General features: G+C 35.4%; 2 protein-coding genes across 2 annotated transcripts in view; both read left to right on the forward strand.

Moving 5' to 3' along the window:
- Positions 1 to 17,556, forward strand: part of LOC123529006 (uncharacterized) — a 74,627-nt gene that overhangs the window by 12,258 nt on the left and 44,813 nt on the right. The gene's annotated exons all lie outside the window — the stretch shown is intronic.
- On the forward strand, positions 868 to 17,000 carry LOC123529099 (uncharacterized). Its single transcript, XM_053521245.1, has 4 exons — positions 868 to 1,021; positions 12,350 to 12,605; positions 13,676 to 13,738; positions 16,440 to 17,000. Exons 2-4 carry the CDS (start codon positions 12,363 to 12,365, stop codon positions 16,542 to 16,544), a joined length of 411 nt encoding a protein of 136 aa, XP_053377220.1. The 5' UTR covers positions 868 to 1,021; positions 12,350 to 12,362; the 3' UTR covers positions 16,545 to 17,000.

The following is a 17,556-nucleotide window of genomic DNA, read 5'->3' on the forward strand; positions in this document are numbered from 1 at the left end:
AAATGGTAGCACGTGGTCCGATTAAAGATTCGCTGGAGCTTGAAAAAGAAATTTTCGTTAAATGGCTTCTTCTCATGAACAGCTAAATGTATATTCATCATATTTAATCTGTAATATCAAAATAAGGTCCTGTCCCAGATTTTTTTTCAAATGAGAGCACTTGTGTGGTCCTCCCTTAAATTGTTGAAATGGTTCAGCTTCCCCCTTTTATGAGGACAAAGGAGCTAACATTTCAGAAGAAAACCCTTTCAATGATTTCTTCTCCTGAACCACTTAATAGATCTTCACCAAACTTGGTTTTCAACATCACTATAAAATATGTTCAAATGGTTAAGGGCTGCCACAGCAAAAGCAGAGAATATTTTTAACTTACTGTTTAATAGATGTTCAGCAAACTTAGTAGAAGCAAGTCTAAAGGTCGTCGAGGTTACCATCCGGTGAGCGACATGTTTATGAAGTAAATAAAACGTTGTCAAAAGAGCGACAAATGCTTCGGCAGTATTGCATGTACAAAAAATAGAGACACGTCTCCTATAGGACTGATATGAAAAAAGTGCAATGTGGCATTTCTATTCACCATTGTATTAATTGTAGAAGATCATTCATCTTTTTACTGGGTGCAATAAATTTTCTGAACTTCTACATGCCGCAAGTTTTATTGTTTAATTATTTTATATATTTTTTTTTCTTCAGTAGTAAACATCTGATGTATTTTTATTGCTATTAAGTTTGGTCTCTCTTACTTGTATGTAATAAAATCTAGCATTTTCCTTGTTATAAGAGTATGTTTATCAACACATGTAGGACGTTTTGCCCTTTACAACATGCATGTTTGTAAACCGATGTCATATGTTTTTGTTTTTTTACAACAAGCCGACATTGATCATGAAATGTCAGTTTTTTCGCTTTTTATATCATGCATGAAATATTTGTTTACATCTTAAGTTAATTGCAAAATAAGGAAATTAAGCTCATACCACTTTCTTTAGCTTCCCCGCAAATGACAAGCAGTGGACACAAGGTAAGTAGTATCTTTATATACAAACTGTAACTGTATTTTTATAGGAATGTAATTATGTAACGGAAGTGGTTATTATCTCTAATCTTCTAATTGTTGTATTACGTTAAATATCTAATATAGGGAAGAAAGATTTGTTTTAATGTCTAGCGTGATAATGACACTTCGGTTCAATTAAAACGAAAGATACGTCTGTACATTTATTTACGAAAATCTGTAATTTGCATGAAGAATTGATGTACCAAGGTGCATCAAGAACTGACCAATAATAATTTGCGACATTGGTAAGGTATTTGCCTATTAGGTCATTATTAAATGACTAGAATACAAAGCAGAGAGAAACACCCGGGCAGCAAATGTTGTCGTATAATGACTTTATGAATTCATTATACTTATTTAGATAAGCACATTTTATCATCTTGTTTTTCGGTCAGCAATATGTCATCGGTCAGTAAAAAGTCATACACAAAGAACTTCGGAATGCTACTTTAAATAACTTCAGCGTTTGTTTACATCTGGAAAATGACAGGTTAAGATATCTCGTCCAGGTTAATTACCCTCTGGCCACGTTATTCGCTGCGTCATGATTGTTGTTTTGTTTCTAACTAATTGTAATGACAGATGACTAAATGAAATAATGACATGTTTTTATTATTATGGTCAAAATGCGTGCCCTTTTGGAGAAAAACAATTTAGTCATCCCTACGAAGTTTTCCTTAAATACCGCTAAATTCTAGATAGAACTTCAGTATCAATCTGCCCGTGCAAATGTTAGTAACGTATGCCGATACTCCATACGATTTAAGATAGTTTAGAGCCGGGGCAATTAGCAATGAATTATTATTGTTAGAGTTAGACATTAATGAAATAATAGAGATTATGTTAGGAAATTGTGAAGAAAGACATTGTTGTATATATTTACTCAGAACATAGTACTATATTAAACAGTAGTTATCATAGAGAACTGAGTTGTTGTTGTTGTAGTTAGAATAGTGAACTCTAGACCCTGTTACACCACACGGGACTTATTTGGTGCCTTAAAAGAACCAGGATTCGAACGAACCTTCGGAACGTCGCGGCCACAACGCAAAAGAAGTACTACCAACCACGGTTCGGTTACCCGGGGGAGACTGTGACGATCATATCCTCTGCACTGGTGAGTGAAAATTTCTTTGCTTGTTTTTTGTTGGCTTAATTATGGCAGATCAAGATATCGCAGCAATTTTCGAAAATCTGGGGCGTGAATTGTCTAATGTTTCGGCTGTCGTAGGTACTCAAAGTATATCTCAGGTTATTCCACAATTTGATGGGGATCCGAAACAATTTAAATTTTGGCTGAAAAATATTGAAAAATACGGTGTTCTTACGGGTTTAACTGGAGATAAATTAAAACTTGTCGCTTATCAGTCAAGCAGAGCGGCAGTAAGTGATTTTATACAAAGATATTTAACGGAAAATGTTGATAGGGACTGGAATCATTAAAAACAGAATTGTCTTCAAGGTTCGCTGAAATACAAGATCCTCAGCATGCATTTTGTTTACTAAGAACAATCAAACAGGCTCCAGGTGAAAATGTTCAAATTTATGCCGAAAGACTTCTTACTTTGGCAGAAGAAGCTTTCGTAGGTCACAATGGTGATTTAAATTTAATTGAAAGACAAATGATTGGATTTTTTGTGGATGGGTTGGCACACGATTTTTTAAAAATGAAAGTTATGAGAGATAATCCACAAACTCTTCAGGCCGCCGTACGGTCCGCCATGAATGAACAAAATTTGAGAACTAGATTTAATCTACGGATAGGACGGAGTGTGGATTCGTCCTCACATAATTCCGTTCAAGAAAATGAACCTATGGAAGTAGATCATTTAAGGCCACGCAGACCTTGCGCTTACTGTAAGAAACCAGGTCACCACATAAAACAGTGCCGACACAGGCTTCAATCTATTCACTCTGTTGAGTATGGACCTCCAAACGTTGATCCTCGCATTCCACCTAGATTTAAAGATCAAGGTCAAGATAAAATCGAACAAGGTTATAATTCTCATAGGTATCAAAACTCATCTAACTCTGACTGGAAATCTAAGATTACTTGCTGGAACTGTGGTAAGTTAGGGCACCTTGCCAGGGAATGTAGAACTAATCCAAACCGTTACGCTAATTATCAAAATCCAAATTATCAACGTACATATAGCAACCAGGGAAACTAACAACCTCCTATCACAACGAAGTCGGTGATAGGAGAAATCGTATGTCTACTTTTAATATAGCAATTTGTGGCAACCCAAACTCATGTATAATAAAAATTAGAGAAAAACGTTTAAGATGCCTTGTAGATACCGGAGCTGAGGTATCGCTTATATCATATAGAACATATGCGTCCCTGCGACGTAAACCAAAACTTTTAAATAATAAGGCTAATCTTCAGTCTGTAAATGGACAATCTTTGGCCGTTAAGGGTAGTGTAAATTTAACATTTAAATAGGTTCAGTTAAAAAGTCCCATTTATTTTATGTGGTAAGCAACATAAACAGAAACGGTATCTTGGGCCGAGATTTCTTATCGCAAAATGGTGTTAGATTATATTTTGATTTAAATTGTTTAAAAATAGATGATGAATATATTGCTTTAGAGGAAGACATACACGTAGCTTCCGTGGTTAGACTTCGCCAAACTACGGTCCTGAGACCTAATACTGTAAATATTATAAAGGGAAAAGTCAGATATACTAATGGACTGAAACATAACAGAGTTTATGACCTAATGGGGATGAACAACTCCTTTTTGAATAACGAGCCAGGCTTGCAAATTGTTGATTCTGTAATTAGATTACATGGCCACAGGCAATTACCAGTCATGGTTATAAATAAAACACATAAAACTATAAAGTTAAGAGAAGGTTTTCCGATTGCTAGGTTAGGTGATTTAAGCCTAAGGGACATATCGTCCGTAAAATTAGATACTAGCAATCCATCCAGTGAAGAGGACATCTTTTCAGAAATTAATGTGCCCGAAGAACATTACGACTTAATATATAATCTGCTTAAAAACAATAGAGATGTTTTCGCGAAAGATGACTCAGAACTAACATTGACTGATACCGTTACAATGAAAATTGACACCGGGTCACACCCACCAATTAGACTCAGACCTTATCGCATTCCTATAAATCACCGCCAAGCAGCGGATGACGCAATAAAAAAAATGTTAGATGCAAACATTATACGTCCGTCCCATAGTCCATGGCGATTTCCTGTTGTTATTGTTTCCAAGAAGGACAGCAGCAAGCGATTATGTCTGGACTTTCGTGCATTGAATTTAATATGCCGTCAAACGTCTTATCCGCTTCCTCGTATAGATGATATCTTACCATTATTAGGAAAAAGTTGCTGGTTTTCCAGTCTGGATTTAGCTAGCGCCTTTCACCAAATACCTATTCAGGAACAAGACAAAGAAAAGACCGCCTTTGCCACGCCATTTCATGGACTCATGGAATTTAATTCCATGGCATTCGGGCTTTCCAACGCACCAGGTTATTTCCAATCATTAATGAGAGAAGTCTTAAAAGGCTGTGAATCTTTTGCTATCGCATACGTTGATGACCTCATTCTATTCAGTAAATCTTTTCAGGAACATATTGATCATATTAAGACTGTTTTCCAAAGGTTAAGACAACATAAGCTTAAACTTAAGTTAAAAAAATGTCATTCCTACAACAAGAAACAACCTATCTCGGATTTACAATTGATAAAAATGGTATCCGTCCGGATCCGAAAAAAGTAGAAGCAATCCGAAAATTGCCACGCCCACAATGTGTGCGCGACGTACGAAGCTTATTAGGAATGGTAAATTTTTTTCGTCACATGATACATAATGGTAAACAATCATACACGGAAATTGTCGAGCCACTTATCGATCTAACAAGAAAGAACGTCAAATTTAATTGGTCAGTAGCTTGTCAGGATAGTTTTGATCAATTAAAAGATAGCTTGTCCATTATTCCACAGTTATCTTTCCCAGATCCAAGTCGACCTTATAGGTTATATTGTGACGCTAGCGATACTGTGATTTCTGCAATACTTACACAAAAATACGATGATGAAGATTCAGGTCATTATGTTAACGAAAAACCAATTTATTTCATTTCACATAGACTCAGCAGGACACAAAGGAAATGGCCTATCGTAGAAAAGGAAATGTACAGTATTCATTTTGCTATCTCAAAGCTTTCTGCATACCTTACGGGTGCTGAATTCGTTATATATACGGACCAGAAATCACTCATTTACCTATTTAACTCCCCCATGCAAATAGAAAGATTCAAACATGGGCATTAAATATTTCTAGTTATAACTGCAAAATCGAGCATATACCTGGCCGACTAAATGTCATAGCGGATTTTCTCAGTAGGCCACCGGCGCTTAAAACCAACAATACAATTAATTCTGATGTCGACAGCGACCCTGTCTCTGATGTCAAGGATAACACGTATAGCTGTCAACCTAACAGTCCAAATTCAGCGGACATACCGGTCAAAACAATTAACGCTATTAATTCACACCAGTTAGATCTTAATGACCTGGCCGATAAACAGTTTATTCCGCAACAATCACACATAGAACCGGTTCCTTCCTTTTCGGATTTAAATTTAGTCATGGAACAAGATAAAGATCATACTATTCTTGAACTTAAAATGAGATTACGGCATGGAAAACCATCTAAAACTGAAGCTACCAAGTATATTGAACTTGATCAGACACTATATTACGTCTCCAATGTCGATGAAGAGCCGAATTTTCGATTATTCGTACCCAGTCACCTTAAACATTTGGTTATTAAACAATACCATGATGATAACGGTCATCAGGGATGTCAAAGGTTATTTGCAACAATTAAACAACACTATTTCTGGCCCAGAATGTTTAAGGAATTGTATGATTATGTTTCTCAATGTGTTGTTTGTCAGACAAGAAATCTTACTACCATTAAAACCCCTAGTAAGGAAACTGGTATACCCCCGTTTCCATTTTCTATTGTTTCAATTGACGTTTGTGGGCCATATCCTCAAACTTTATCGGGAAATAGGTACATCATTTGCTTTGTAGATAATTACTCAGGTTACCCGGAGGCATTTCCTGCTCCTGATAAAAGTAGTAATACCATCATACATCTGTTTTTAGAGGAGATATACAGCAGATACAGCACTTGTTTAAGAATTGTAACTGACAATGGTTCGGAGTTCACTAGCGGCGCAATGCGTGACGTGCTTCAGGAATTAAACATAGAGCACATAAAAACTACACCCTACCTTCCATCTTCTAACGGAATAAATGAAAGATCTCATAGCACTATGAATGATATTCTCTCGAAAAAGGTACAAGATGATACACGTCAATGGGATCTCTCACTTAAATATGACTCTCGCCGCCATGCGATTCACCGTTTCTACCAATTCTAAACATTCTCCATTTTTCTTGCTTTTTAACCGTGATCCTATTCTACCAATTGATAATTTACTTAAACCTCGACGGAAATACCATGGTGAAGAGTATCACAAAATTATATTAGAGGAACAACATAGAGCCTTTTTAAATGTGCATCGTACACTGAAAAAGATAAAACGCAAGCGTGTTTTAAAAGCTAATGAGAATATTAAAGAGACAACCTTCCAAGTTAATGATCCTGTATATTATAAAAATTTCAACAGAAAAAGTAAGTTAGACGGAAAGTGGAAGCCCTATTTCAGAATAATTGAACAGAAAACTCCCTTAAATTTTATTATTAAAAACCAACTTGACAATTCAACGCACAATGTTCATGCTAACCAAATTCGTCTGGCTAAAATAAATGAATGGCCGATTCCCGCGCCTCCATCTGGAAGGCCGCTAAGAAAGGTTAATTATGCGGTTCCCCCTGCGAATTTAAGCAGCAGTGATTCCGACTCTGAGACTACAATAAACGACCCATTACCCCCCATAACTAACAGAATACGCCAGGAGCGCTTAGATTCTGATGAAACAGACGATATTCCCTTAGCAGAATTACAAAAACAATTACGCAATAAAAACCATATTTCAGGTGAAAATATTAAGTCCTCAGATGACGAGATGTCTATTGATAATAAATCAGATGTTTCTCTCCCTTCGGGCAGTCAATTACCTTCCGAACTGTCATCGCCCGTCACGGAAACAGACGGAAACGTATTCGCAAATTATGATTCAGACTCGGACATCGCCCTTAGCTTGTCCGACAGTGATAAAATGCAGCTCAATGCCATTACTGTCAACCCGACTAAACGTCGGCGCACTAATCGTAAACATACGGTTAAACATACAGACTCACCTACTGCTAAGTCGGGTGAAAAACATAAAACTATCAATCACATGCTCTTAAAGTGTCTTGCTACTGTATTGTAAAACAAACATAAAGAATGATAGTCATCTGCTCTTGACAGCTTGACCTCAGTGACTTATGAAATCTTTTTACTAATTGTTTTTTTTTTTTGTTATTCTTGTTTCAGTAAGGATGCATTACCTGCTATTCCTGTGCTCTTTTACATTGGTCGGTGCTACAGAAACTTATGATAATGTTATTTTTCAAAAGATAAATGAAGTCTCTACCACACGTTCGCATTGGAGCGTGGCTCTAGTTTTAGACACTTCGATTTTTAGTTCCTTTTTGGATCAAATTGACAAAGAAATAGAAACTGTTAATTCCACCACAGAGAATGTGAGCAACCACCTTAAAAACAATCCTAAGAACTTAGACTTATTACCCTATCTTCTATCTATATCAAATGTGAAGCTGGAATTACAATACGTCCGAAGCACGTATGCGAAAATACTTAATAGTTACTCTGACTACCTATCTTTACACGTTAGAAACAAAAGAAGCATTCTGGGATTAGGGTCTGTCTTCAAATTTCTTTTTGGCACTGCTGATAATGATGAAGTTCAAGTAATTAAACATAACGTAGTTAGATTAGCTAATACACAAAAATCCATCATTCACATACTAGAAAACAATTTGTCAATTTTAAACATTTCACGTTCTCACATATCAGAGAATAGGCAGTCTATTAACGAATTAATACAAGCTTTACAACAGGTCGATGAGAAAATGAAAAAATGGCAAGGTCGCATGGAAAAACAGATTGAACAAATTCAAGGTTATACTATTAATTATAACAACCTCCAGCTTATCATTGATGAAATCAAACAGACTGTTTTTTATGCTAAGGCTCATCTCTCAGAATTTAAATCCCAGCTCGACATATTAAGTGCTGGCAGGGTATTCCCTGGGCTATTATCTCCCTTTCATCTGAGGGCATTATTAGTAGAAATACAGAACCAGGCGCCTAAAACTTACGCCCTGCCGGCGGATCCTAGCACGGATCTGTGGAAATTATCAATTCTTACGCAGCTCGACTATGATTGCTGAGGACAAGATTATCATTAATATTCATGTTCCCTTAATCGATTTCAATAGTCGTTTTGATGTATATCGTATTCATAATTTCGAACTTCCCTACAGTAACATTAATCGATCATCGATACCTCAGTCATCTCAGGTACATCTTGTCGCTAAGTACGATTTAGAATTTTCAGCTCTACTTTTTAATCGTGAACGCACAAAATTTGCTGTCATTCTGCCCAGTGAATTAGAATCTTGCAAAAGTAGCTTTACGCAATTTTGTCAAGTCAGATCCCCATTTTATCAAGCAAGCATGTCTGAATTATGTGTTACGGCTTTATTTCTACGAAACCCAGCTAAAGTTACGCAAAACTGTAACATTATTATTAAACCTAACACCAAGTTACCTTACGCCGAAAATATAGATAATGGTCTATGGGCAGTCACCACTTTAATTGATTTAAGATTCGTCATCGTGTGCCAATCTGACACTAAATCTAACCATGAATTAGTTGTTAAAGCCCCTCTCAGTTTAGTTCAACTTGAGATGAACTGTCAGGCCTTTAATGAACATTTGAACTTAAGTCCATGGTACTCTCAAATTTCTAAGAAAACACATCACCTTGATTATAACCCTCTACTTCCTCCTAATATTTCTACAAATCACCTATGGAAACAATTTCACTACAAACTTGAGAATTTTACAAATGTCAAGCTGCCCCACGAATTAAAAACTATTAAGCAAATTCCGCTTGACATTCTCATTAACAAATTAGAGAATCTAAGACACTCTAAACTAATTGATGATTCGATTTTCCCCACCTGGATTATAGTACTTATAGCTGCTGGTTGCTCAATTACTCTAGGAATTGGGATTTTTATTTATTGTAAATGTAAATTACGAAATTCTAAGCACCGATCTGCCATAAAGTCACGAAATACGGGTTCAGAAGTTATTCGCTACAAATTTGTCTCTGGAAACGACGCAATAATTACTCCTGCTGTCAAATCCGGACCATTTCAAGCTACTGCACCGATCAAGGAAGATAACAGTGTTGCCGAAGGCAGTATACTATCTGCCTTGTATCCGAAACTTTAAGTCTTTAAGTGCACATCAATGTCGAAAGTGTCTATTGTTCTGAGTAATGACTGTATATATTTTTTTGACTGTTCGTAATTTGGGTGACGGATACATCTACTATATAAGCAACTTAAAATGGATTGAGCGGTCCACTCGTTCACAGAGACTTGAGATTCTGTTTACTTACAAATTTCACTTGTATTTAATACGTAAGATCTAAGTATAACTATGGAATGTATCAGAAAATTCACTATTGCCAGGATCTTTATATCCTTCACTTTGGAGTACTTAGTCTGTAAGATTTGGCACCTGATCCAAGACCAGGCGAAAGCAAACTGTGATGAATGCTGGGGGACAGATGACGACTGTTCCCACAATTTTAGAGCCACAGACGTCATCCAACGTTTTGACAATGTGTATACGGCCGTGGTAAAAACACTGGCCGACGACCAGTTAGCCAGGCACATCTTCATTCGAAAGGCGGAGCGTCGAGTACTGGACCTTTCCAGAACCAGACACCAGTACGTCTGCCAACATTGCATACGTACTGAATTGAACGACTCAGCGCTTCAGTCTACAATGGAGGACTGTGCAAACTATGAGGCGGTGTTCCGGGCGGTACTTCAAAAGGTTCCGAAGTCGGCAACGTCACATCTTTTACCAATCTGGCCGTACCAGCTACCGTGCGGAGAGACGTCTGCAGCCGACCTTAATGACGTCGACTGATTGTGTCGTTCATTAGTATTTTATACTTATATTTTCATTATATTATTCAATTACAAAAAAAAAACTTTTAGAAAAACAAAATACGGAATTTATATAATCGCATATACTCGCTTTTTAATTGTGTTTTTGTTATATCTATAATATCCTTAAAAAAAAAAAAAATTTATATACATATTAAGTAATGATTTCATTTAAATAAGTAATGATTTTTTTTTAGTTATTGTACTATATCTATCCTTAAGAAAAGTAGGTCATTAAACACTTATCACTATGTATACCAATTTTATGTTTTACAATTATTTTTTTCCCTCACAGAAATACTGTTGCAGCCAAGATCAACAACAATTTTTCTAGTAATTTTTTTTTATCCAACCAGTTCTTAACGATTTTACACTAAGAATGTGAATACATTAACCTTACTTGTTGTTCTTCTTCCATAATTCCTGTTATGATGATAAATTTAAAATCGATGTTTATTTATTGTAACTTTTAGCGGAAATTTTCACTCTTAATTAACATATTCAGAGAGTAAAATTCATATTTTTCTTATGTCATTTCCTACTAATTGTCAGTTTATCCTTTCAGATTGCGGAAATTCCAGTAAATTATATATTAATTACCGTACTTAAAAACCATTACTTGTCATGATGATTAAAGCATTTTTCTTATTCTTTCTATTTCAGTCACACTCTTGAAGGCAAAACCCCTCTGGGCAAGGGAGGAAAAAATGGACTTTTAATTACGGAATTTATTGTGAAATCGTGTTCCGCTAGCAATTTAGTGTTTTATTAAGATTTAGAGTAATTAAATGGGGTTTTGACTTCAAAACGCAAGAAAAAAACAATCTAGGACTGAAACAAAAACGAAAACGAATTGAAAATTCTAGGACTAAATCAAATCGTGAAAATTGTAAAAATTAAATCTACGTATTCCATGTGATTTCCTATTCATTGATTATGTATATTATATCATGTGTTGAAACTATATATTCTTGATTTTGTATTCTGTTGTATTCTATCCTTCTCAAATCATTAATCTTCAGAAGTACGGCTAAAAACATTTAAAATAAATTCTACGTATTACTTATAAAAATCAGCCGGTTTTATGCATTGCCTTGTGTTAAATTGTTAATTGCCTCGCTTGAATTTTAATTTTTGCTTATTTTTTTATTTTTCTTATAAATAATTAAAAAAACAAAAAAACTCACGAGTAAGAGACGAGTGTCGTATAATGACTTTATGAATTCATTATACTTATTTAGATAAGCACATTTTATCATCTTGTTTTTCGGTCAGCAATATGTCATCGGTCAGTAAAAAGTCATACACAAAGAACTTCGGAATGCTACTTTAAATAACTTCAGCGTTTGTTTACATCTGGAAAATGACAGGTTAAGATATCTCGTCCAGGTTAATTACCCTCTGGCCACGTTATTCGCTGCGTCATGATTGTTGTTTTGTTTCTAACTAATTGTAATGACAGATGACTAAATGAAATAATGACATGTTTTTATTATTATGGTCAAAATGCGTGCCCTTTTGGAGAAAAACAATTTAGTCATCCCTACGAAGTTTTCCTTAAATACCGCTAAATTCTAGATAGAACTTCAGTATCAATCTGCCCGTGCAAATGTTAGTAACGTATGCCGATACTCCATACGATTTAAGATAGTTTAGAGCCGGGGCAATTAGCAATGAATTATTATTGTTAGAGTTAGACATTAATGAAATAATAGAGATTATGTTAGGAAATTGTGAAGAAAGACATTGTTGTATATATTTACTCAGAACATAGTACTATATTAAACAGTAGTTATCATAGAGAACTGAGTTGTTGTTGTTGTAGTTAGAATAGTGAACTCTAGACCCTGTTACACCACAATGTATTCGCAGGGTCAAGCTCTTTAGGAATAAACCAGTTAAGAATAAACCTATTTTATTTTATTAAAGAGAAAAAAATAACGTAGATGATCTGTGTTTAGGTATTCTGCTCGTCATGTGTAGCGATGATTCGCCAAAAGGTCTGTCATACTAATATTTTAGATAATGCACGTATTGACATGTGAATACCAAATCTCAAATTGTTTTTATTAGTTCTTCAATCTATTTCAGAGTGTTTGATAAAATGTTTACCAAGAGTGTTTTTATTCTTGCTGTCGTTTGCTTCGCTACAACAATGGCTGAAAGGTATGTTGGAAGAAAGAGTTCGTTTGTATCAAGGCCTGTAGGTGCACCTGGCGGAATAATCCCTGGGGGTATAGGGGAATGTTTACCTTTTGATCCTTTCCATAGAGTTCTTGCCGATTTTGCAGTTCAACAAATGGGAAATGGATATTCACTAATAAACATCCGAGGAGTACGAACTCAGGTAAAGACCTAGTTTAAGTAACTAATAATGCAAAATGTTCCTAATTGTAATGATTTATATTTGGACGTATATTGTGCAGAGAGGTAAGGTGTCAAAAAGTTTGAGTTCTGAGATTCTGACCCACTGCTGAAACTTACGTAAGGCCATTTTTGTTATTGAGATATTGCGTGCTGTTTTAAGGTAGTGGACACGTTATGATAATCGGCATTTATCGTTCGATTACGTATTTATCCGTATGCGATTTTGGCATTTCCCTTTTGTTACGAAGTACTGGCCGAATGGTGCCGAGAGAACTTACCATGATACGTAATCGCCCGGATATTGTCGATCGTCTTTACAGGTTTACAATTATAAATGACTTCCTCTGTTGTTAACTATTAAATAGGCTTGCACATAATATGGCTGGTGTTAGTGAATTGGTATTGTTATTTGTTGTAATTAAATCATCTAATTCAACTGAAGTTTTCCAGAAGTTCAACCAAAATTTTGTTGACGTATTCTCAAGTGTGAGGGATTCAAAATTGTATAAAAAATATAAAGTTTGCCTGAAAAATTGATTTTATTCAATCACGTTTGCCATAGGATCCAAATCGCAAGAGAAATGGGACAAAGAGCACAATGTTATTTTATTGTTATGGCTTAAAATTTTTAACTTTGCTAAACTGACTTGAAGAGCTATAATTTCCTTGGCTGGGGGCAATGATAAACCCAAAACAAACAAGGAGTTGGGACGCTTAGGTGTAATAAATCAGTTGAGTATCGTACTTGTAAAACAAACCAAAGAAATTTGTAAGTAATCAGAGCACATTATTCTTTTACAATGAATTTTAGGCAACAAAACAGTATATGATACGAAAAACAACTGTTCAAAATTGTATCATAAGAATTCGACGGTAATAAATCCATTAGAAATGCCCTTATTTTCGCTTATGATTACATTGTAGGATGGAACCTAAAGAAGGATCAACATGGACTGTATAGATAACCAGTTCTTAGGTTTCAAAGTCTTACCGAGATGTTTCCTAGATGATTTTTCTAGAATGCTTATGTAATATTATCCGTTTCTTTAGGTTGTTTCCGGCATAATGTACCACATGGAGCTCTTTGTTTTCCGAGTTACCAGTTTCGGAAACGTAAGTTAATCATATGTATTTGAAACTTCATCGCGTGTATGAGGAATGAGCACGTTCAGCTTATTTATCATGGTTTAAGGTACACCAGAAGGTTCGGTCATGTGGTAAAGGAGGACTTCATACGATGTAACTCACTGCAGAGTTGGAGCGGTCTTCTGCGCATGCCCGAAAGTGATTATCAATTGTAGCGCACGGCTAAAATATGCATATTTTTGCATGTCCGCACGCATTTAGTGTATAATTTGCATAAAATACTGACTAAAGGTTAGGGTTAGTATCACCATGGTTACAAAATATACACATTTAAAATATTTTTCGTTTAAATTTAGTTAATCCGGTATATACCGGAGTCTGTAATTTATACCGGCGCTCAAAGTCTGCATTGAGTCACAGTCGACTTCATATGCCACATTTAAAGTAACCAATAGCTACAGGCATGGTTTTAAGAGGGCCTTGTTTTATATAGTTTGATTTTTTAAACACCGAAGGTTACAGTCACGTATTTACCGAGTACTTCGTTTACACAGTTAGTTACGCCGAAATGTACGTTAATGTGGTTGAGGACGACTTCATTTGTCAAGGTTTAAGTAACGCCGAAATCTAAAATCACGTGGTTTAGGAGCACTTTATTTGTCAAGGTTTAAGTAACGCCGAAATCTAAAATCATGTGGTTGAGGAGGACTTCATTTGTCAAGGTTTAAGTAACGCCGAAATCTAAAACCATGTGGTTGAGGAGCACTTCATTTGTCAAGGTTTAAGTAACGCCGAAATCTAAAATCATGTGGTTGAGGAGGACTTCATTTGTCAAGGTTTAAGTATCGCCGAAATTTAAAATCACGTGGTTTAGGAGAACTTTATTTACCATTCCTGTTATCACCTTAATGGCACTAATGTGTGGATTTGACTACAGTCTAACATGCCTTAACTGTCACTTGAATCGGCGGTCACCTGACGTTAACGGTCAGTTTGAGACGTCCCAAACGAAATTGCCTTTATTTTATACTTTTATTAGGCGGTCACCTGCTGTCCGCGGCCAGCGGCCACTCAAATTGCCTCCCAAAGCCTAACAATGGCCTGCATTAGACGGTCAGCGGTCAGTCTCACGGCCATGTTTAAAACTGGATTTAACAGGTTGCTAAATTGCAAGCCATGTCCAAAGCAACAGACAAGAAATCAACCACCGATGACAGACACGTGATGCCGAAGTTTATCGAGCGGCCGGTAGACTATAGAAGTTATAAGTAGAAGTATATTTGATGTGTAATGATGACATCGAAGTGGGTGTGTTTATTCAAATTACTTTGAGATGTTGTAATGTTTGATCATAATATCTAATCGCCAATTAAACACATTAAAAATTAAACCTGTTTTTCGCATTGGAATCGGTTGTATTGTTCAGAAATTTATTGATATTTGAAAACGATAAAATGACATGAGCTTCTCAATTTCAACTGATAACCATAGGTGTGATCGTCTTTTTTGTTACGATCAAATGGCCAGTAATTATCGGCAATTAGCGTTTCACCTCGTGTCAATTTTGTTGTTCACAGTTTGATCTTTGTTAAAGATAATACTCTATCTTGAATTAGACTTTTTATATTTCTTTCATCCAAATACTGTTAAATTTATAAGAAATTAATTTTGTTTGAAAGAAATATAAACCACTCGATCTTTTACGGAACGTAACGGCAATCTTAGATTTTAACGTAGACAACAAGCGCGGAGAGTAGTTTCCCTTTACCAAAATAGCGAAAATCGTAAAGGCTGATCACAACTAAATCCAATGTAAGCCTCTCACAAGTAGTCCAAATATAAATAGTGCTAATCCTTTTTCCTTTCCTAGTGCCTTTTCTCAATAGCAACGTATATACTTTTACTCTACCGTGTTTTAGTATGTATCACTTTGCATTCTATCGAAATCGGCATGTTCCTATCGCAGGCTAAGTAAAAATGGCGGCGTAAGAATTTAATGTGTCGAAAAGAAAAATTAAAAGAGGTGAAAAGGAGTAAATTCAGCGGGTTGTATTTACCGAACAGTAGTTTTCTTATATAAAAGTTAACTTCTCCTTTTCTCTTTGTTTTTCTAAAGTAGCGATATAGTTCTTTATGGGAATTAAGTCTCTGAAAATCTGATATGCTAGAAAATGTCGAAAAACCGTTACAAAGTAAGTGTATTTTATATAAAATAAAGAACAACCGGATTTAGTGGTGTTCAGCCTAAACAAACTTGTTTTGAAGTTGGAAAACTTTTGTTGTAAAACACAAGCCGGAGTTGTTGATTGTTAAGAAGACCATGCATATTGCGAAGGTAAATGCACGCCAATGTATCCTGTAAAACGAAAAAGAAATGGGCTTAAAGTCATCATTGAACAGTGGTCAGAAGTCTGATATATATAACATGGCTTAAGCAGCCAATTTGGCTGCATCCCTTGGTTGGCTGCCTAATGCAGGTTAGACTGTATATATTGAGGCCCAAACCGCCCTTACACAGAATTTACAGATTTAAAATATAGTTTTAATAGTTCATATCAGTTTTATAATAATAAACTTGATTGTTGATCAGGCAATGAAAAGCGCTGATAAGTCATAGGTTACTTTACATTTAACAGCAAATCATGTCAAAATGCTTTGACTTAACCCCTTTCAACATGTTGAGCAACAGTACGAATTTCTCTCAATTATCAAATTATTATATTTTCAGATTTGTGAACAGTGTGATGTGAAGGTTGTACACAGACCTTGGATCGCAGGACAGGAATTGACCCTACACAGCCAACAATGTAAAGAAACATGTTGTCCTTTTTAATAAAGTGAAGAAGCGTATTACTGTATACTTTAATCTGTGGTCTCGTCTCATTTAGGCCAATGTTTGAGAAATTTGTTTTGTTATTATTTCACTGACCATATATGTATTATGGACGACTGAAAACAAGATTTACTTGTCGGGTTGTGTAATACAACAAAAAGCTTTAAGGGGCAATGAATGTAAATTGCGAATATCTTGTGTTTTCAAAGAGAGCTCTCTTGTTTCAAGGAAATCACACCCTTCGCTGATGGACAGGTTTTCCTGAAATAATTGCCATTTTGTTGGTTTATCTTCAAAAATAAAATATTACAAACAAACTGAGGAATAAATTTATATTAAAAACTACCAAACTGCATCTGTTAGTACATATGACTTTTCAACTTTGTACATTATATACGACGCAATTTATATTTTAAATAAATTGATTAATCTTAAAACTGTCCTAGAGAATATGTATTTTTGACTTGTATTTATTACAGAGCGTTTTGCAGATTTTTTAAAAAAAAAATGTTACCCTATGTGGATTTGTATGACCTGCTCCTTTTTTATCAGACAACATTTTTATTATCCTCCGCCGAAGGCGGAGGGATATAGTTTAGGCGTTGTCCATCCGTCTATCTGTCCGTCCGGAGTCATATCCTGGAAGTGGTTTGGAATATTTAAATAAAACTTCATTTACATTTTTACTACTATAGGGAAATGTTGCACATTTAGTTTCAGTCAGATTGCCCAAGTAATAATAGAGTTATTGTCCTTTGTAGTTTCTAGTGTTAACTATATAGGTTACTATAAATATGGCAATTTCTGCTTCGTAACTTGCGACATATACTGACACCAAAAAGAAACTATACACTTTTATATTCAGCGTAACTTGTTCGTTACTAAGTTTAAAAAGATAGATTTAACTATCATGAGTTACAAAATAATATTCCATACATTGCACTAATTTACCCAATATTTAAGCGCGTGGATGTCCTTCAAACTGGCCGAAGGCTATTATGCAACTTCTTGC

Source organism: Mercenaria mercenaria, chromosome 13, assembly GCF_021730395.1.
Source record: "Mercenaria mercenaria strain notata chromosome 13, MADL_Memer_1, whole genome shotgun sequence".
Lineage (NCBI taxonomy): Eukaryota > Metazoa > Mollusca > Bivalvia > Venerida > Veneridae > Mercenaria > Mercenaria mercenaria.